The 21,836-nt window shown below is 36.2% G+C and overlaps 2 protein-coding genes across 4 annotated transcripts in view; one reads left to right on the forward strand and one right to left on the reverse strand.

Moving 5' to 3' along the window:
* Positions 1–18,230, forward strand: part of LOC148950613 (mitochondrial import inner membrane translocase subunit Tim9-like) — a 50,440-nt gene extending 32,210 nt beyond the window's left edge. For all 3 annotated transcript variants that reach the window (XM_089091672.1, XM_089091670.1, XM_089091671.1), the window contains exons 3-4: positions 2,039–2,134; positions 18,029–18,230. In XM_089091672.1, coding sequence (XP_088947798.1) covers positions 2,039–2,134; positions 18,029–18,157 — 225 coding nt within the window. In that variant the 3' untranslated portion in view covers positions 18,158–18,230. The remainder of the gene's footprint in view (positions 1–2,038; positions 2,135–18,028) is intronic.
* Positions 8,143–9,051, reverse strand: LOC148950614 (dnaJ homolog subfamily C member 22-like). The gene has a single exon (XM_089091348.1). The coding sequence runs from the start codon at positions 9,049–9,051 to the stop codon at positions 8,143–8,145; it is 909 nt and encodes a 302-aa protein (XP_088947474.1).
* Positions 18,231–21,836: the final 3,606 nt, after the last annotated feature.

Below are 21,836 nucleotides of genomic sequence, written 5' to 3' on the forward strand. Positions count from 1 at the left end.
GGTCAAATCCTAGTGCTAACATAAGGCGTTAACATCCAGGAAGCTAATACAAGAACTGCTTTTCCTATTTGTCCACAATAAAGATAATTATCGTGTTAAGCATTGAAAAATTTCTTATATTTATATTTATGTGCAAAGTGTGGCACAAAAGTAATGAGACTGGCCATACTGCAAGCGATCGTGCAACCCTGTGCTTTTGCTTTTGAGAGAGCACATGTATCAGAACCCACCCATAGCTCAGCTCAAGTTTCTACTTTCTACTCCGTCTGTTCGCTACGTGATTTTTGAGACTGCATTTAGTGAAGTTGTGGTTTCGTTGTGCATCAAGCAAAATTGAACATCAAAATTTTAGAGGTACGTTGGGTCATTAAATTTTGTGTTAAGCCTCGAGAAGTTTGACGCTTGAAAGTTAAAACATGTCTATGGGAAGCATTCTATACCCCGGGCTCATGTTTTTTTGCTGGCACATTTCTGGAAGGCAGAGAAAATGCTGAAGATGAACAACGTTCAGGGAGGCTTTCTACTTCGAAAACCGACGGAAACATCGAACGTGGGAAAACTCTTGCGAGATCAGACCGTCGTTTAGCTTTACGATGCCGAGGGAACAATTAAATTTGATCAAATTTACCGTTCATTAAATTTTGAGTGAGCACTTGCACGTGCGAAAATTCTATGCCAAAATGGGGCCGGAAACACCTCTCAATAAAGAAGAAGGACATGCGAAAAAACAAGTTTCTTCTCTGACATCTTCTGGATCTTCTGGACAGAATCACCAATGAAAATTACGTAAAGCTAGTTTGGACAATTTGAATGTAACCAGATTTGAAAATATCAAACATTGTTTGCATAATAAAATTAATTACACAAAACGTATAGGATGATATGCTCAAGGAAAGCCAATAAAAAGTCAACACATTATTTGTAGCATGGTCGCTGAAAGGTAGTAGATTCAATGTTTTTTTTTCAGATTAATCTATTTGCTATAAGATTAGTATATCATTCTTGAGCCTTTCAGCGCTCTTTCCAAACGCAATAATTGCTTCCATCGCAACTTTAAATCTAAATTTTTAAGGTGAAAACTTGCTCCTTATTATTATAATTATTTTTTGGTAGTAAAACTATAAGTTAAAACTAGACAAAGAACATTCGAATGTTCAATTTGAACCAAACATTCGATTCAAATTTCAATGCTAAATTAATAATACACAATTCCTATTCCAAATACATGGATTTACTATGGCCAATTATAATAAACATCTTAGTTTAGCTGTTTTTCTTTTTCGCCATTTTTCAAGATCGTCAGTAGTTTAAGAAGCGCAATCAGGAAGTTCAAGATAGTGCAAAGAAGAAACAGAAATAAATTTTGAAGTTAAATTAAGAAGTTTTATCATATTAAATTGCAAAATATACATGGATTTAAAGTAGGTGACAGTCAAATATCAACAGCGTATTGACTTTTAAATCTAGTGGTAGGTTCTTATCTTTGCTTAACTATCAAAAATATAAGAAGTCTTGTGTCGCTGTATACTTTGATAACTCTTTAAAGATTCAAAATATAATTTGTGACGGTAGTGATTATTACATTTGGAAAGAGTGAAGATCAAAGAAATGGTATGTTTGTCTTTTAGCAAGCTCATCAATACCCCTGCTGCTATTAATGGCTCACTGCAGCACCAAGCCGCGTGAGGCCAACAGAGCTGCGCACGCTCCTTCTCCATCTTAATGTAAAACTTCCCTCTTTAAACCCTCCCAAGAGGTTCAAATTAAAAATCTTAAAACTACCGACCATGTTAGGTAGTTAATAAAAAAAAAAAAAAAAAAAAAAAAATTTAAAGGAGAATTAAAAAAAAATAGACGACCAAATGCGAGGGAATATTCCAAACTACATATTAACATAACTAATACTTTTTAAGTTGATCTTTTTTTTAGCTCAGTTTTGGTTCAATTTAGATTGTTTTAGTTCAATCAAGCCATTTTATTAGTTTTTTTTTGCATAATGATTATTTCATCTTGACTGTTTTTATTCTTTTTTTTTTAGTTCAAAGACTTCTTGTATTCTTACAATAAATTATCTGAAATGTGTTTCAACCATTGTGTCTGGGACTTCACAACTCGACAAGTCAGAGACAAGGAGGTTAGTTTTATTTATTTTAAAAAATTACGTATTCTTATAACGCAGATTTTGTCCATAATGTGTGCAGTTCCAAGTGAGTTCGAGCTCTATATGGAATTTTACGATAGCTTAGTTTCTTTTATGTTATGGGGAAATCTAAACAGTAGTAACAAGAAGTAATTTCTGAGTGAACGATTAATATATTTTGTAAGTAAATTAACAAACTTTTCCTAGAAAATTTGTCACGCTCGATCGTAGCTTGAATCTTAATCTCTATTCCATATTTTGAATTTTGAATTGTTTGCTGGTGGTGATTGCGCTGATCTTTGACAAAAAAAAGAGATGTATCAATTTATGTATATAAAATCAAGTTTGTTTGCGTATCTCTGTTAGTGCACTGATTTTTCTGTTGAATTTGCAGCTAAACTATTCAAGCAACAAACGTGAAATTTTTGCAGAATAATTTGGAAGCCACAAGAGCGGTGATGAATTCTACAAAATTCAAGAAAAAATCTAAAAACAATAAATTTGACGTCACGATAAAAGTGGCATTTGCCCGGATGATATTGCATCATCCGGCGTTACTATCCGGATGATCCTAACGCATTTAAACTATTTTAAAAAAATGGTGACTGTATAAATATCTTGTCAGTTTTAAAAGTTTGGTTTAAAAAAAAAGTATTTGAGTTTAGTAAGGTCAATAGATACATATGCGTATCTACGAGCACCAGAGGCGAGAGGACATATTTCCTTGTAGTTTACCAAGGAAAAGTTGATAGATACACATGTGTATCTGCAAGGACGAAGGACTTGAGCTGGCGATCATAGCAAACGAAGAAAAGCGACATCACACTATTTTTGAGAGGTTTGATGACCCGGACGAGTGAAAAGAGTCAAGAAAAAGCAAATGTAAAAATATGCAATGCTTAAAAGACGGTTTTTGAATATCAACAAAAAATCATGTCCTATATAAAATATGAAAGTGACAAGGTAATATTTAACCAAAATTTAAGGTAGTATTTAACGTAATCAGTTTAATATTTAACTAAAACAAAGTTTATTGTAAAATATTGTCATGGAAAACCCGATAAAAAATGAAAGTAAAAATAGAATCAAGATAATATTTGACGATCACGTAAAATATGGAATTAAAGGTAAAAAAAGAATGCAGGAGAATATAAAAATTTATATAAACAAAGTGTTAAAAAATATCCATAATGAATCATGAATGAACCCCACATAACAGAACAAAGTGATAAGTAACTTAAGGGAATATTTAATTAAAAGCACGGCTTACAAATTAAAAAATAATCATCTAACAACTCAGATAAAAGATTAAAGTAAAAAGCAAGCCAAGATAATATTAAGTTTTCTGGTGAAAGATGGACCTGATGACTCAAAAAAAGGATATAGTTCATGATGTTTATGAACAGTTCGATCATAGAAGCTATAGAGGCGATATCTATTAGGAATGAAAACCAGGTGGCAGACAAGATGTTAAGCATAGATTGCGAGAATATAAAGACGGTACATGAAAATATAACACACACCTTAAAATAATATGAAAATTAAATCATAGAAAAACCCTACATAAAAGACCAAGGCTACATGTAAGGCAGGGAGTAACGTAACTTAAAGCACAGCTAATAAAGATACAAAATTTTAATAGAAGAATAAAGAATAATATAATATAACAATAGATCTAAAGCTGAACTGACTAACCATAACAAAGTCAAAAAGATTTTGCCAAAAAAGTAGATCTCCAGAAATAAACTAGTCAGAGGTGGTGATGTATACGTCCCTAAGCAAAAAGCCCAATCTCTCAGTAAAGTATGTCAGTATGCCCCATATTTCCTCATGCGACATGTCTGTAAGCCCCCTGTGACCCAATACAATATACCGAGGTGCCTTCTATGCTCCAATGTAATGCCGTGAGGGCTCCACTATGTCCTTAATCATTGCCGTGAGAAACAAGTTCTTAAATTCTTAAATTAAATTATACGTCTTTTCCTAACACAAACTTAAAAAAAGAAAGAAAATGAGACACTAAGAAAAAAAAAAAATTAAACACTAAAACTGAAAATAAATAAATAACACACTAAAATTAAAAAAAAAAACAAAAAAATGAAACCCTAAAATTGGCAAAAAAATGAAAAAAATGAAACACTAATATTAAAAAAAAATAAAAAAAAATGAAACACTAAGTTTGATCAATAAATATGTTTAAGTTACCCTGGTTATACGTTTACAATAGTCTTAGCTCACAGTTAAAATCCTAGTCTACGTATATCCCCCCTCCACGCGTTTAACGCACGTCACCCTGGCACTAAAATGTGCTTTTTAAGAAATAAGTGTTTCTTATAACTCTTAACCTTGCTTTACCCAAGGTCCAAGGCAAAATTAATTGTAAAAACAGATTTATTGCAATTATAACGTAGTAAATTCTTAATAATAATAATAAGGAGATTTGGTGTAAATCAGTAACTTGGAATTTTTTGAATAGTCTTAGTTCATAGGGGAAACCTTAGTCTAGCTATATCCCCCTCTGTGGGTCTAACACGCGTCACCGTGTCCCTAAAATGTGCTTTTTAAGAAATAAGTGTTATTTTTACCCCTGCCGGCCTTAAACTCGCTAATTCCTGCGACTCATGTAGAAAATTTTCCAAAATAAGAAAATACTAGACAACACGCCTAAGTGTGAGACATATATTTTTGTAAAGAAAAAGGGTGGTAGAAAGTCCGCAAAACAAGGGGTGAAACCAAAATTTAAGGTAGTATTTAACGTAATCAGTTTAATATTTAACTAAAACAAAGTTTATTGTAAAATATTGTCATGGAAAACCCGATAAAAAATGAAAGTAAAAATAGAATCAAGATATTATTTGACGATCATGTAAAATATGGAATTAAAGGTAAAAAAAAGAATGCAGGAGAATATAAAAATTTATATAAACAAAGCGTTAAAAAATATCCATAATGAATCATGAATGAACCCCACATAACAGAACAAAGTGATAAGTAACTTAAGGGAATATTTAATTAAAAGCACGGCTTACAAATTAAAAAATAATCATCTAACAACTCAGATAAAAGATTAAAGTAAAAAGCAAGCCAAGATAATATTAAGTTTTCTGGTGAAAGATGGACCTGATGACTCAAAAAAAGGATATAGTTCATGATGTTTATGAACAGTTCGATCATAGAAGCTATAGAGGCGATATCTATTAGGAATGAAAACCAGGTGGCAGAAAAGTTTCCGGTGTCTTACAAAAAAAAATTCAATGTGGTATCTTCTAGCTGCTTGCTATTATGATGGAGAGGCAGTGTAGTCTTTGTCGCTATATAACGCTTTTATCACTTGCTCTTTGAGCTGCTTTTGTCAAGTTGACTGTAAACTGCTTGAGCTGCTTTTTATTGAGGAATAAAAAGAAAAATAAAGCCTTCCGCCATACCAGTTTGGTTTTCAGAATAGAAATGGGTGTGTTGATGCCCTTAGTGTTGTAGCTAATATCCTAACGAAGGCTGAACTGGCAAAAAGAAAGTGTTGTTCTAGTAGCACACGACTTAAGGTTTGCATTGCACTCATTGGTACATTGCACTCATTGGCAAATTCTGTGTGGGTCTCATATTAATGACTTAAAAGGTCAGAAATCATGTGTGTGGATATGGTAAGACAATATTCTGTTTGTATTACATAAAAGTAGCTATAAAAAGCATCTAGCGTCATGAACGCTTCTAGCGCAAGGCTTTGGAACTAAAAAAGCGGCCAGTATTGCTATACTAGCGCCACAAACGCCCCTTGTGGCAGGTTTGACAAGTAAAGAAGTGGCCTGGGATGCAATCTTGCTCGTAATTTTCTTATCTATCTTGCTGTGTTCAAAGACGGCTAGTATTGCCATAGCCAAAACGTCCTAGAAGTACTGCCATGGCCAAAATGGCCTGGAAGTAGAGTTGAGCAAAACGGCAATAGCCAAAACGACCTGGAAATACAGTGGGGCAAAACGGCTAGTATAAACTAGCCTATCTCTGAGTGCAATTCGGTGAGGAATTTCCTGTCTCGTGCAATGTGGTGAGGAATATCCTGAAGTCCCATCGGAAAGATACAACTTCCTGAGACAGCTAGAGACCCTCTGAAATCCCGCGGGAAAGGTACGCCATCTAGGGAGAGCTAGAGACCTCCTGAAATCCCATCGGAAAGGTATACTAACCATGGAAAGCTATAGATCCCCTGAACTCCCGTTGGGAAGGTACACTATCCGGAAAGAGCTAGAGAACCTCTTAAATGCGATCAGAAAAAAAGATTGCAATAGCTGGGTAAGGGAAATCCGGTAGATCGTTTATTCGCTAAACAGGGAGGGGGGGGGGGGTAAATATATCTCAGATTAATGAGGCTAATATTCAGGAACCATATATGTGGATGGGGTAAGATTCTGTATGTAATCAATACTTGAAAGAAAATGCCGTCAGGAATAGCATGCACAATGTCGTGAAGACTCCACTATCTTCCTCTACAATGTCATGAAAACTTCCCTATTCAATATGTCAGGAACCTCCCTATGCTCTAGTGCACTTTGATATAAACCTCCTATTGCTCTAATGCAATGTGTTATAAACCCTCTCCTATGCTCTAATGCAATTTGCTATAAGCCCCCTTATGCTTTAATGCATTATAATGTATTTAATGTATTATTTATTGTATTATATATATCATGTAATGTAGTATAAAACCCCCTATGCTCTAATGTAATGTGTTATAAACCCCTCTATGCGCTAATGCAATGTGTTATGCCCCCCTCCCCCCTATACTCTAATGCAATCTGTCAGCAACTCCTTTATGCTCCAATGCAATGCGTCCATATGCCCCGTATGTCCCTATACAATGTTTTCGTATATCCCCTATGCTCCAATGCAATGTGTTATCGACCCCCAGAAAAGAGATTACAGTTGCTGGATAGCTCGATGTGTCCGGAAGGGACCAAAGCGTCTCTATTAGCTTCCCCAATGTACGGAATAATTTTTGTTCGTTTCAAGTTCTAATGTTGCTCATTACTTCAGTTGATTTTTTTTATTGAATTCATAAAGACACAAATGATGTCGTGATTAGCATGGCTATCAATGATTCATATGCAGAATATGATCTATGTATTATTTTGGAGTTACTTGCAATATATTTTCATGAAGGAATCTCAAGGGATCAAACTCTTACTAAACGGAAGGTCCCCACCCTGTCCTCCTCTCCCCAACAACTTTCTGGAAACTTTCCTTTCGAATGGCTCCCTCGCCAATAATAATTTTGTTCCTTAAAAATCAAAACAATCCTGGAACAAATACTCATGGACATTGTCTGCCAACACTTCCCGTTTCAGCAACGCATCTAAACCCCGCCTTTCTAATTCTAAGGTCCCAAAATTGAAGCGCTTCCCAGGAAATACTCAAAGCCATCAACTGTTTTGTTTCTCAAATCGTTTTCAATTTTCTAAATTTTTAGTTATTTATGCCAAAGGTCTTAATTTTGACAAGCTTACGGAACTTGAGGTGTTGTCGAAATTAACCAAATAGATCTTGTAGCTGTTACAATACCACAGTCCAATAAACCCCCTTTTGGTCAAAACATTTCACGGTCAAGGTCCCTTATGTTTCAATAGCTGCCATTTACTACTTGCTAAACCAAAATCATAAAAAGCCCTGCAGCGCTACCTAACTAAAGAGTGAAGTGGGCCATATGGATTATTTCTTTTTTTTCTTTTCATCAAGGCACTTCATATAGAAGGGTGTCGTAAAAAACTTCAGAAGGAGCTCATTCGATTGGAAATTGAAAGTTCTTGTGCTCTTTGCAAGAGTCAAAAGTGATCGAGGGAAATCACACCCCTTTTGCCCCAGATTTGTCGAATCAAAATTGTGAGACAGCCATTTTGTTCAGCATTGTTGGAAGGTCCAATAACTCTGCTCCTAGGGATGACAACCCCTCCATACTCTTTGGGTCAGGGCTGTAATTTGTGCATTTTGCCCAATTCTTAAATATAATACTATCATGAAAGGGGGGCTTGTTCATCCCTGTAATCTTTTTGTACTTTACAAACGTGACGATTTAGAAGCTCGTAAGCACCACTTAACTCAACGAACTTTCCTTCAGTCCCTTTTTCTCTGTCTCTTATCTTATCAGGGTGCCATCTCTTTGCTAGTTCTTTATACGCTTTTTTAATTGCTTTACAGGTGGCGTCTTTTTCCAAATTCAGAATGTTTAAAGCTTGATCGATAGAATCTTGAATAGTAAAAAAATTTTGAGTATCGGTTTGAGTGAACTTATTCTTGATCTCATTAATCCCGTATGTGACGCAATTGATGCAAATAACAAGAGTAAGAAGTAGACACAGAAGATTAACTAAAGTCATTTCGGAGGCCATCTCGTTTTTCCAGCGTCGAGAAAACACAACGTATGCCACACAAGATGATATAGAAACTAAAATCAGAGAATTGTTTGGCGAACCAAGTAAAATAGCAGGAACATAAGCTGCTACCGTAGGTATTAATAGGTCACCAGTTTCAAGTCCTATGTCGCCAACAATATATATTCCCAGACTACAAGCTAAAGGTCCAAGCCATTGAAGCAGGGAAAATTCGGCAGGAAATGCAAACACTACGGCAAATTCCCAAATATTTCCAACCACGAACTGGGCAATCAATTTAATGAATTTTATTGGAGGTCTTTTATGTTGTGATTTCAATGTGTGCCAGTCTGTTTGGAATTCTGCGCCAAAATTGGCTTCCTGGACGTAGTAGGGCAGGTACAATAAGTCATAGATAAGGCTTATTCCAAAGCATCCACAGAAGGTGGAAAGGAAGCAGATAAGATGCCTCAATCTTCCTAAATAAAGCAAATGAAAGCCAAAAATTCCTCCAAAGAAGAAACAAACGTAAGCTAGCAGTAAATTTTTCATAGCCTAGTTATATCTTTATATAACAGTCAGTAGCCCCCAAAAGCTATATTCTAACTCTTCAGTTCATTATTCGAATGTAGTTGAGTATTCGTTCGGTATTTGCTACTGCTCGTGCATAAAGAAGACTATGCCTCTATTGGTACAGAAACTGATCAGGAGTATTTATGCACTTGCTTTTTCTGATATAACGCTTAAAGTTTTCATCAAAAAATATATGACAGATCTTCCAATAGGTGACATCGACCTGATATGCTGTAGATGTCACGATTATGTAAACCTTATCACTGTCCAGGCTTGTGAAGCATCAATTTTATTAGAGGGAAAACAGTTATCCCTGCAATGTTCTGCTGCGACAGAGAATTCTAATAAAAAAAAAAACAAGAAATATATCATTGGATTCATCAGTCAAGCAATTTTTATTTCAAGCTGCGGATTTTTATTTGTCATGAAATCAACAAAAAAAAAGAAAAAAAATTCGTGTAACCAAAATTACTGAAATTAACTAATGGATGCAGATTGACAATTTAATATGTATATTCATATTCATTCCCGAAAGTCTCAGCAATTATGAATTTATTAGCGCTATAAAAGAGAAAACGTTTAAAATGTATTTAGTTTTAAAATAAGTCCAAATGACGTTTTGGTCTTTATGAACTATAGGGGGGGGGGGGGGGTAGCCGTACTCGTGTTTGTGGTAGTTTCCGTCAGTTCTAAGTTTGACTCTGTTATATGTAGTAATTTATGTTAGTCTTGGGTTTCACCTATTTGTTGGTTTGGATTATGATTTCGGTTACACTTGAATTTCTATTTGACTTTATTTCCGCTCGTCTTAGTTTTAATTGTTATAGGCTATATATCCCGCACAGGAAAAAGCCTTCGGCTTTTTCGTAACTTGATCGTGGTTGCAGCGATAGCTGCAACCTAGTGAAGGCCGAAAAATTGATTAATTTGAAACCAAATGGGACCAAAATTAAAAGTACACCATTGGAATTGCCATGGTTGAAAACATGAAACTAAAAGCTCCATGACTTGAACAACAAGGAAAATCACTTTTTTTGCTTGGGAAGCAGTGATGTGAACAAACTGCAGAACGAACCCCAAGAACTTTGGTTAGTAACCCCAAGAACGAACCCCAGTTTGTTACCCTAGGTTATCACATAATTTTACTGTAACGTCATTTATGGTTGTAATTCACGATTATGACGTCATGCATTGTCTTGTATATGAAGATGCAGTTTTTGTGAAAATTGATTTTTTTTCAATATTTTATTTTATTAACCACGAGCAATTTAAGTACGTAGCAATTTTCTTCAAAATGGGCCCTTAAACAGCTCTCTATGATGTTCCAGTGTCCTGCGAGCAATGGAAAAAAAGAAAAGAAAAAAGAGGACACATCAGTGCTACCCGTGCAGAAAAGTAATTTTTCTTGTTGTTCAAGCGGGACTGCAGGGGACTGTAAATTTCATAAATGAGGTTTTTGGCCATTCCAATGCTGGAAGTTTTGTTTCATTCCGACGTCGTTGTTTGGTGTTTCAGGCTGTTTTTTTTAGAAATTCCCTTAAATTTGTTGTCAAAATAACATTTACTGTTAAGGCTAATTTAGATAACGGTTATAATTCCTGAATCAGCTAGAAATGTTAATTTTTTCTCACCTGCCAATTTGTTTTTAAATACGTTTTTTAAATTTTGGTTACTACGGGTCGTGGTTCGTTCTTTAATAGGTTGCAGCTGCCGCTCAAACCGTCATGTAGCTCTTTCCTTTTCTTTGAAAAACTTCTTTTGTGGAAAATATCTTTAAAATTAATTTCTATTCGTTTTTGATTGGCAAACAGGAAAAAGCCTATGGCTTTTTCTTATATTGGAATAGTAAGAGACGACCTGGCTACAACCTACGATTATGACTTCATTGATCGATCTTTAACATGAAATATGCAGTTTTCGTAAAAATTTATTCTATTTTAAAACTAATTTGAAGCTACCGCTGCAACCTGGATGTAAAAACAAAAAAACCTAATTTAAAATTTTAACGTATTTCTCTAGTTTGAATTAAAAAATCAATATTATTGCCCAGACACCATAAATATTTTTGCAGTTTGCATAATTAATTTAGTGATTCTGAAGTGAAAATGTGTAAAAATATACTGATGTCATTATTGCTAATATATAATATTGAATTTAATTTTACTTCATATATGGTTACAACCTAAGATTATGACGTCATTCATCAATCTTGTTCATGATACGCAATTTAATGTCTTTTCATACTGCAGTATTTTCAAAAATATTTGATTATTGAAGCTTCCCCGATTTCTAACAACGATATGTACTAAGCTTGAAACTTTTTTTTTTAATGTTTTAGAATTATTGCAATCCTTTGTCAAATATCAAATCATCATTTTTAATAATTGCAATTTTTTGTTTTTTTGGCCTCCTTATTGATATTTTATAACTGGTTGCGTTCAAACCTGTAAGCTAAATCACACAACGAGCGGATTTTATCTAACAAATCAGATCAAAAAAGGGGGTACACTATTAGAACCGCATTGTCCAATATCCTTATATAGGAAATTTAATGTAACTTGTTAAAAAAATGTGTGACGTCACAACCAGATGCTACAACCATCATGGTTGCAGGGGTAGGTGCAACCTAGTAAAGGACGAACCACAGCTCTTAGTAAGGTTTTTAGTTACTATGCCATGGTTTGTTCTGTACTAGATTTAAGCTATCTCTATAACCATGATACCGATGAAACGTATATAATCCCCAGTTTTAATGAACTAAATCGAGCTTTTATCTAATTATTTATTTTAATATTTTAGTTACTATAGGCTAGAGTTTGTTTCTTATTATAATTACAGTGAACTAGAGTTCGTTATTTACTATAATTGCAAGATTAAAATTATTGCTCAGATACCATAAATGTTTTTGCAGTCTATAACTTTATTGATTATGAACTAAAACTAAAATAAAATAAAAATGGTTTTTTTCAATTTTTACGTAACGTCACTCATTACGTCGTATATGGTTATTAGTACACAACCTGTGTTAGATCTTACGTCACGTTACTTATTACTTCATATATGGTTATGATTGCTCAAAAATCAAATATTTTTGAAAACATGAAAAGACATCTAAAATGCAGTTTTTTTGCAAAAAGTGATTCTGTTTTTAATTTATTTTGTTTTTTTGACTAAAAAAGGCGCTAGAACTTTCAATTTCTGTTCAAATAAGCCCGCTCGCAAAATTCTAGGACCTCTGGGTTAATACGATAAGATTTTATGACTCATAGGGGGTGTTTTTCCCTTTTTTTCATAATAAGGCAAATTTTCTCAGGTTCGTTAACTTTTGATGGATATGAGTAAACTTGATGAAACTTTTATATTTAAAATCAACATAAAAATCCAATTTCTCTGACGTAGCTATTGATATTAAAATTCCGTTTTTTAGAGTTTCGAATACTATTGAGACGAGTCGCTCTTACTATGCTGTTCGTTACCACGAACTGTTTGATAGTCTTTTTTATTGGGCCTATAGAAGGAATATTTGCGAAGATTTTTTTGATTCTTCTCCTTAAAAACCAAGATTTTGGCTTGCTATTTATGTATTGGGCAATTTTTTCAGCAAGTTTTAATCGTTAGAACTTATTGAATCGATGTTTAGTACAAAGATTCGTTCCCTTGAAACACCGTTTTGTAAGTTTCGAGGATCTGAAAACTTCTTTGTTGTGGTACATATCTGAAAAAAAAATTGGACACAAGTATAGGCAGATGGCATCTTGTTAAAATCGGAAGTTTTCAATTATTTTCAATGTTTGCGATTTGAGACGCAAATTTGGCCTGGGAATCCTCCGTCAACCCCCTTTATGTCATCTTTTTAGCAGAAAAGCAAACATCTTTCGAACTTTCTCTGTGCTGAATGCGAGGCAACAGCAAATTTAAATTTTGTCGTAATTCCACTAGTGTCAGATAAAACTGTACTAATAACTGATCTGAGAATAACTGAATAACAGATCTGAAGAATTCTGATCGGAAAAAGTTTGTTATTATGTTGGTGTAAAATTAACTATTGTATTGTTTTTTACTAGTTACATGTGTAATTCTGTTTTTGGTCATGACCAGCCATGTTACCTCATAGTAGTCTTCGTCGTGTTGAAAACCTAGCTGTCATAGATGTCAGCAGATATCATAGAACTCTGTATTCTCTCTATTTCTGACACTGATACGTCTACACTTCTGTAATACTGTAAAAACCTGTATTTTCATTACAAAGTGGTCTTTGTCACGTCAAAAGCCTTTCTCAAGATGTCAAAAATATAAGAAGATGTATCTAGTATCATAAAAATACTGTGGAGAGTAAATATAAGTCTTGGAACTGAAAAATTCAAATTTGAAAAAATACTGTTAATTATGCTGGCGTACCAAATAATTTTGCTTTCCAGGTCACTTGTTTGATTTCGTATCTTAGTCAAAACCACCACTGTCAAAAGCCTGGAATCTCTACAGTCTTAAAATCCAATGAACTTTAAATTTGAAGAGTAAAACAGAAGAGAAACAGAGAAAATTACTTACAGGGAAAATTAAACAGCGAAAAACTTTTTAATTACTATACTGGCTTAAAACTTAAAACAGGAGATCCAATCAGATTTTAAACGATTTATATCCAATAATTCGTTTGATGCAAGCTTTTTGTTTGACCTGGTTTTTACACGAATCTGGGTTTGAAAAAGCACTAATAAATAAGAATTCACGTGATTGACTAATTAAAATCTGTTACTAAAATAAGCAAATGGAAATAAAACTCATGTTTTAGCACAGAGGTGTAGGATATTATTCTAGTACAGTCAATTTAAGGTTTAACTCTATACAAATTGCAGCAGTTCTGATTTTGGTACCATTCGAACCGGCAAAAAATTGTCTGTAACATATTAAGAATCGGACGAGGCGAAATTGACCGTTTTTCGTCTTTTCTTCTAAAATGACGACTTTTAAAAACAACTTAGTTTGCACGTATAGAAAGTTGGTAATAGGTACATCTGGTACATAAATCACCAATATGTAACTTGTTTTTGTTTTGAACGCTCATGTTCAGTTCCCCCCCCCCGGCCGTCCATAAATCAAGCCTCGATATAGGTCTGAGAGCAACATGACGCGAAGTTGAATTCATACAGAAAGAAATTGGACTGCTAATGTAGAAAAGAAGTCGTGTCAATGTCAATTTACCGACCCCCCCCCACCCTCCATACTAAACATGAAAATTCCGAGTTCTTAGAATCTAATAAGGAACTTCTCTCAACTCGCTAAATCATTGATTTGAATTTGAACAAAAAATCACATATAACTTGAAATTGCAAAAGGACTGGAGATCCGTCACATTTATTTAATTGATCACATGTCTTCTTCATCTTCGATTTGGACCTGAGCATTAGAGCACTTCCCTTTGCAAGATTTTTCAAGTAATGTTACATTCGATGCCATTTCGATGACAGCTGTACCAGTCACTATCACAGGATCCCAGACAACCACACTTCACGACGGTGAGAATTTTTTTTTGGTGCCGCTGGAAGATCCGTGAGGATAGGGTACAGCATGCCGTTCGGGAGTCTCAGGATCAAGGGCAGGGCTCTGAAGCTCAATTGAATCTTGTACTTTAAGATGGGTTCAAAAGCAGTGAAATCTTGCTGCTGCTAAAGTAGGAGGTAAATCTTGGGGATGGACGAAAGTTGTATACGTTGCTAATTTTTGCTGAAAGATTCAATGTCAGTAACTATCAAGGTTGTCAATAGATTTTCCACCGTACAATATAGAAAGTGCATCCTCTTTCGTTGCCTTAAGCCCTTCGTTGGAAACATGAATTCGAGAAAATGTTGAAGCATTTCTCCTAAACTGTTCGTTGTCTCTCAGCCGTTTAAGCCCAAGGAAGTAGTTTGCAGGTTTCAGTCCAATCTTCTTAACAATGGCATCGATGTCCCAAGTTGCACCTGAAGTGGTTGCCTTAGGATCACTGTGCAGGTATACCTTATAGTGCTCAGGAATACAATGATAAAGTTACTACACCGACAAGTCGGTATCGTCACCGATAACTACAGTGTCCCAAGTGTTCGAACACTCATCCGCTGTAAGCACAATAAGCAAGTTAACATCAGGTTTAGCTTGGATGCTTCTCAGACGTTTGCCATAATCAGAAATTACATTGCCGAAACGGGCTTTATTATTTTTGCACGAAAGAAATTCCTCTTTTTTGGTGGTCAGTCTCATTTCTGGGCAATTGTGAAGCAAAGCGCCCCCTTCTAAGACGTAGGTGCAAGTCAGACTAAGATTTTCCCCAATAGTGTCAATTTCTGAAAGTCGCTTGATAGCTTTTGCTAGCTCTGTTTTTTTTTCACTTTCAAAAAAGCGACGCAGGGTAGGAGCAAAGTTCATATTCAAATGAAGATTCTTCGTCTATATTCACTTTTTTTGGATACAGCTATAAAACGCTGAAACAGCAATGAAGGGCCCACACGGTGGCTTTCTCTCCCATCGTTCTGCTTCGGCGTCATAAGGACTCCCTGATCCTTCCGTTTGAATGAACGCTTCTTCAGAGGTTTCCCTACCATTCCGTCAAGAATCTTCTTCCCGACTTCCACAGCTTTGTCGGCGTTCTCGTTTTCTGCAGCAGTCATGCCAGTAGCAGGGCTTTGAAGTGATAGCGGATCACCCTCGAAAGGAGGTGACTGCTCGACAAAGTGAATAACTATTTGTGTGTCTTTGCAGTGCCTCTGCTGCCTTGAAATACCAAACTCTTTGTGTTGGTCGCTTGTATGATACGAAACATCAGTCAGTTCTTACATCAGAAGATTAATGTGAGCACAAGCTGGACGGTCCATTACCCACTGAAGTTTCTATACCTCCATCATTCCTCTACCTCTTGTCAATCCGGTTGCCGTTTTCAGACTTCTCATCAGTTCTTGTTCTATGACCAAATCTATAGATAAACCGGTCAAAAATCTGTCTGATCTTCTCACAGCGTGCAAGCCTTTTTTGAATGACTGGAAAAGTGTTTAGCTTGTGTGTTCGAGTCTGTTCATCTGCTGTAGGTACAGCCTCGCCGACTTCGTGTAGTTGTTGTGACCAGGTGCTGCGAGGTAAAGGAGCGTGTTGGAAACTGTTTGTTAATGAAATTCCATTCATCTCTGAGGAAATTTCGAAGAATGGCAACCATGTCCATGTATTAGATCTACAGTTTTCCTGTTCGAGTCTCGTGACGTCTCTCTGATTTAAGAGCCGACAGAGAAGCTTTGACTTTCATGAGACTTGAAGACTGGGAGATATGTTCAAGAGAAGCTCGTCCATTCATTACTTTCTCAAAAACGTTTTTGGTTTTGCTAAGCACAACCGTATTCAATGCAAGTTCTGTATTCAATTCAAGTTCTGCATCTGGATCCTCGTCTACAAGTCCCTTTGTCGGAGTCTAGTGAAGTGCTGTGTCTACAATGGTATGGGATCGCAGTGCTCGAGAAATAGCCATACCACTTTGAAGATGAGAAACTATATCGGAAGCGAACATCAATTCAAAAATTTCTTTCAATCCAGATTCACCCGTCAAAGATCCAATGGCATCGACAAAACTCAAGAGGGTATAGAATACTCATAGTCTAACCAATCCTACTTCCATTTCCTTCTGCAGCAATAATTTTCATGGACTTCCATCACAACGGCTGGTCAAAGGTTACGATAAAGGTCAAAGGTACCAGAAAAAATGACCTACCTACAGCAGTTTTTGCAGTTTAACTTTTGAAAAGATCAATCAACCAAACTAGGAATTTTTCATGGAGATATGAAGGTTAGATGGTACTCTTACTAATTTTTGTAGAATTTTTCATCAAATGGTGTCTGAATAATTGGGAGTATCTGGTTCAACCCCGACTCCCTTATGTAAAACCGGATTGCACGTGCCTTAGAAGCTGTTTGCTTTGGAGTGTGAATAACACCAATATCTTCAGATGCTTTTGACAGCTTCAGAAAACATTCTTGTCATGCAGTTCGTATAATTACAAAGTTGCGGCTATCCCCCGTACATTTCAATCATTTTAGTAGAGAAACAGTATTATTTACAATAAAATGTTTCTTACTTTTGATGGCTCATAGTAAAACATACCCATCACGTCCTTTCATTGTTTAGCTATGCTCTGGTTTCAGCTTGGCAAAACCTACCTTGTATCCTGAATGTACGTAACTAAAAAGTTAACTAGAAGCTAAAATTGATCAGTACGCGTACTGTTTACATTTCTTTCAAACTCGAAAGAAGTCGAAAGGAGTGAAAGTCGACAAAAAGGGTCAGTCTTTTCTTGCGCATCATCACATCTACTGAATAATTTCTCACCAAGAACATTGAAGAACATTGCAGATGCCGGACAATTGAGAGATATGTGGGAAACCATACATGATTATTTGATTGGGTGTGCGTTGTTGACAAAATATGCAAGATACTAGGACACGACTTTTTCCGAGCATTTCAGCATAGAAAGTGTAAATTTTCTCTGCATGGATTCGACTTCGTGTAATATTCAACGTACATTAATGCACGATTTATATCGCACATGTCTGTGTGTGTGGGGGAGGGGGGGGGAACGACTCAGGGATGGTCAAAACACAGAACTGAGCCCATTTTCGTGATCTGTTTACCAGATTTTCCTATTACCGACTTTTTAAAAGTGCAAGTTAATTTTTCTAAGTCGTTATTTTTAGAAGAAAAGACGAAAAAACATCAAATTCGCCACGACCAATTTTGACCGCTATTTTATATACTGCAGAGAATTTTTTTCCGGTTCGAATGATACCAAAATCGAAATTGTTGTAATTGGTTTGAGATAAGCCCTAAAATTAGTTTAGATTGACTATTCTCTCTTTTTGTCTTTTGTAAAACTGTACTTATACTCAAAATAGTTTGAGCCTACAGAAAAAAGATCAGTAGTAACTATTTTATTTCTTTTTACAGGACGCTTGTGCCAACAACTGTGCTGAGAAATATTTGAAGTTGAATCAACGGATTTCACAACGGTTCCAGGAATTTCAAATGATTTCCAATGAGAATGCTTTAGCAATGGCTAAAAAAGCTGGAGCTTAGTCATAATTTTGTTCAATTAATCAAAGTTACATTTTTACTTTAATTTAGAATAAATAAAATATCCTTTATTATATTCTCTAGAAAATTCAATGTAATATCATGAGGCATGACTGCTTGTTGAACTGAATTTGACTTGGGGTGTTACCGTACCTACAAATATATCTCTAGACTAAATATCCAAAAACACATATCTACAAGGGATTTGAACGAATTTACTTAGAGCCGCTTGTATCAGTAGCAGTGGTAGTAGTAAAATTTTTTTGACACTTCAAATTCAACTAAGGCGGACAGTTGAGTATATGCCATATGACTGGCTGCTAAGGGTGTCAAATAGACGATGCAAAGTGAGAGACGTCCCCTGAATTTAAAAGTGTATTTGACTAACTTGAACCTTCAAGGGGAGGGCTCCATATTCTTTACAGATGCTATGAGGCCTTGTTGTAGCCATTGCTACTAGTTTTGTCTAGATCTCAAGAATAGTTTTTTAGTCCTCAAATGATTATAGGCCTACCAACTTAGAAATGAGTTATAGTGTTTCATTTTGTCAAAAAAGGATGGTTTTTTAGTCACATCTCTCAAACAGTTCGTGGTAACGAACTGTAAGTAAGGAGCGACGCGACCCAATAGTAACTGAAACTAAAAAAAATGGAATCTCTTTTTAAAAAGAAATATCAAAAGAATTGGCTTCTTATGTTGATTCAAAATATATAAAATTCATTAAGTTTAGTTTTACCCACCGAAGGCTACGAGCCTGAGAAGATTTGCCTGATTTTCGAAAAAAGACGAAAACATCCACTAAAAGCCAATGCATGTTAATGAGAATCCCACCATCAGGTTCAGTGTATCAGAGAACCCTACTGTAGATGTTTTAAGCTCCAATCTTCCAAAATGTGGAATATGCATTTTTTGCCAAAAGAACGATCACGGATGCGTGTTTATTTGTTTGTTTTGTTTTCCCCAGGGGTGATCGTATCCAACCAGTGGTTCTAGAATATCGGGAGAAGGCCCATTCGAATGAAAATTAAAACTTCTAGTGCCCTTTTAAAGTGACCAAAAAGATTGAAGGGTGGTTGGCCCTCCCCCACCCCCTTTTTCCGCCAAAGTATTTTGATCAAAATTTTGAGATAACTATTTTGTTCAGCATAGTTGAAAGGTCCAAAAGCTATGCCTTTAGAGATAAATTTACCCCCCCCCCAAAGTCCCTGGGGAAAGGTTTTTTAGTTATGAAATTTGCCCAGTGATTACGTATGGTATTTGTTATTGGGAAGTATGGATACATTTCAGGTTAGGGGGAAGGAGTGTGAATATTCAGCTGGGGGATTTTCCACGGGGAGAATTTTCCTTGGAGAGGGAAGTTCTGGGGGACGGGGATAAACTTTTCAGGGAAAATTTTGCGATGGGGGAATTTGCCAGAATCCCTATACGAAATTCTTTTTATTTGTCTTACTTTCTCCTTGTTGATTCAATTATTACATGTGAATATGTTAAAGACAATTTTCCGGGGTAAATTTTCAGCGGGATTGAACTGTCTAGAGGATCTTTCTGAGGAGGTGGAGCCGGAAGTAGTAAGTATCTATTGAATTTGCTTGCCTGTATAGGATTGGCAGCTTTCCAAGGCAGATTACCAGACTAGTTATTTGGCAGTGAATCATGTGGTCAAACAGTTTTTTTTTCTGTTTTTGATAAGAATTTCATAAGAATGTAGGTCGGGACTCTACAATCAGAATTGTTTGATTGGCAGTTAAAAAGGGGTAATGAGATTTGCGAATTGGAGTGTAGGATTTGCGAATTTGATCCTATTGAGGATTGGCTTGAAATAAAAATTTTTAAACAAGAAATGACTGAAAAGTGTTTTGGAGGAGATGGGGTGATTGTTTACTGTATAATACACAAGTGATGTTTTGGACAGTGTTGTCAATTTAGAATAGTTTAGAAAAAACAAAATTTAACAAGAAATGACTGAAAAGTGTTTTGGGGGAGATGGGGTGATTGTGTACTGTATAATACACATGTGATGTTTGGACAGTGTTGTCAATTTAAAATAGTTTAACGTTCCCTCCTTCCCCCATTTCTGAGAGCAGGGGAGGGGGGGGGGGTCAATTTTGGAGGGAAAACCAAAAATACTCAGAATCGAAAATAAATGGAATCTGCCTCAAGGGGAAGACTCAGAGGCCCTTCGTTCCCCCATTTCTGAGGGCAGGAGGGGGGGGGACAATTTTGGGGGGAAAACCAAAAATACTCAGAATCGAAAATAAATGGTATATGCCTCACGGGTAAGGCTCAGAGGCCATTCATTCCCCCCTTTCTGCGGGCAGGGGGGGGGTCAATTTTTGAGAGAAAACCAAAAATACTCAGAATCGAAAATAAATGGGATCTGCCTCAAGGGGAAGGCTCAGAGGCCCTTCGTTCCCCCATTTCTGTGGGCAGGGGAGAGGGGGGGGGTTCCATTTTGGAGGGAAAACCAAAAAAACACCGAATCGAAAATAAATGGCATCGGCCACACGGGGACGGCCCAGCGGCCCCGCGTACCTCCATTTCTGAGGGCTGGGGCGGGGGGGGGTCAATTTTGGAGGGAAAACGAAAAATACTCAGAATCGAAAATAAATGGGATCTGCCTCAAGGGGAAGGCTCAGAGGCCCTTCGTTCCCCCATTTCTGAGGGCAGGGGAGAGGGGGGGGGGGTTCGATTTTGGAGGGAAAACCAAAAATACTCCGAATCGAAAATAAATGGGATCAGTCGGAAGGGGAAGGCTCAGAAGTCCTTCCTTCCCCCATTTCTGAGGGCAGGGGAGGGGGGGGGGTCAATTTTGGAGGGAAAACCAAAAATACTCAGAATCGAAAATAAATGGGATTTTTCCATAGAAGAGGTGGAGGGTATTTTTACGTGAAAGCAACTTCAACCGTGCCCAGCCCCCAGCGATCAGAAATTAAATTATAAAAAAAAAGTTTCTTCATCTGGATTTAAAGAGCAACATTAAAACTTAAAAATACATAGAAAATAAAGGCGTTTTCCAAAAGATGTAGGATTCAATAGCATCCGCGTTACCAGTCACAAGCCATGGATTTTAGAAAATTGCCTGAATATCGAAAAATGAAGAAATAGACTCGAAAAGTCGACAGGGCAGGAATTGTCTTGAGGGGGGGGGGAATTTTCCATAGACGGGGTGGAGGTTATTTTTACGTGAAAACAACTTCAACCGTAACCAGCCCACCGTAATCAGAAATTAAATTATAAAAAAAGTTTCTTCAACTGAAAGTAAGGAACAACATCAAAACTTAAAAACGGACAGAAAATAGAGGCCGTTTCCAAAAGAGTTAGGATTCATTAACTTTAGTGTTGCCAGTCAAAAGCTATGGGTTTGAGAAAATTGCTTGATTATCAAAAAATTAAGAAACACCTTCCAAAAGTCGACAGGAATGGGATTGTCTTGAGGGAGGGGGTATTTTCCATAGAAGAGGTGGAGGGTTTTTTTACGTGAAAACAACTTCAACCGTGCCTAGCCCCCCGAGATCAGAAATTAAATTATAAAAAAAAGTTTCTAAAACTGAAGTAAGGAGCATCGTAAAAAATTAAAAACGGACAGAAAATAGAGGCTGTTTCCAAAAGATTTAGGATTCATTAACTTTAGTGTTGCCAGTCAAAAGCTATGAGTTTGAGAAATTCAAACTTTTACCTTGAA

Source organism: Artemia sp. Qi Xiang Cuo, chromosome 7 (assembly GCF_049724085.1).
Source record: "Artemia sp. Qi Xiang Cuo chromosome 7, ASM4972408v1, whole genome shotgun sequence".
Taxonomy (NCBI): Eukaryota; Metazoa; Arthropoda; class Branchiopoda; order Anostraca; family Artemiidae; genus Artemia; species Artemia sp. Qi Xiang Cuo.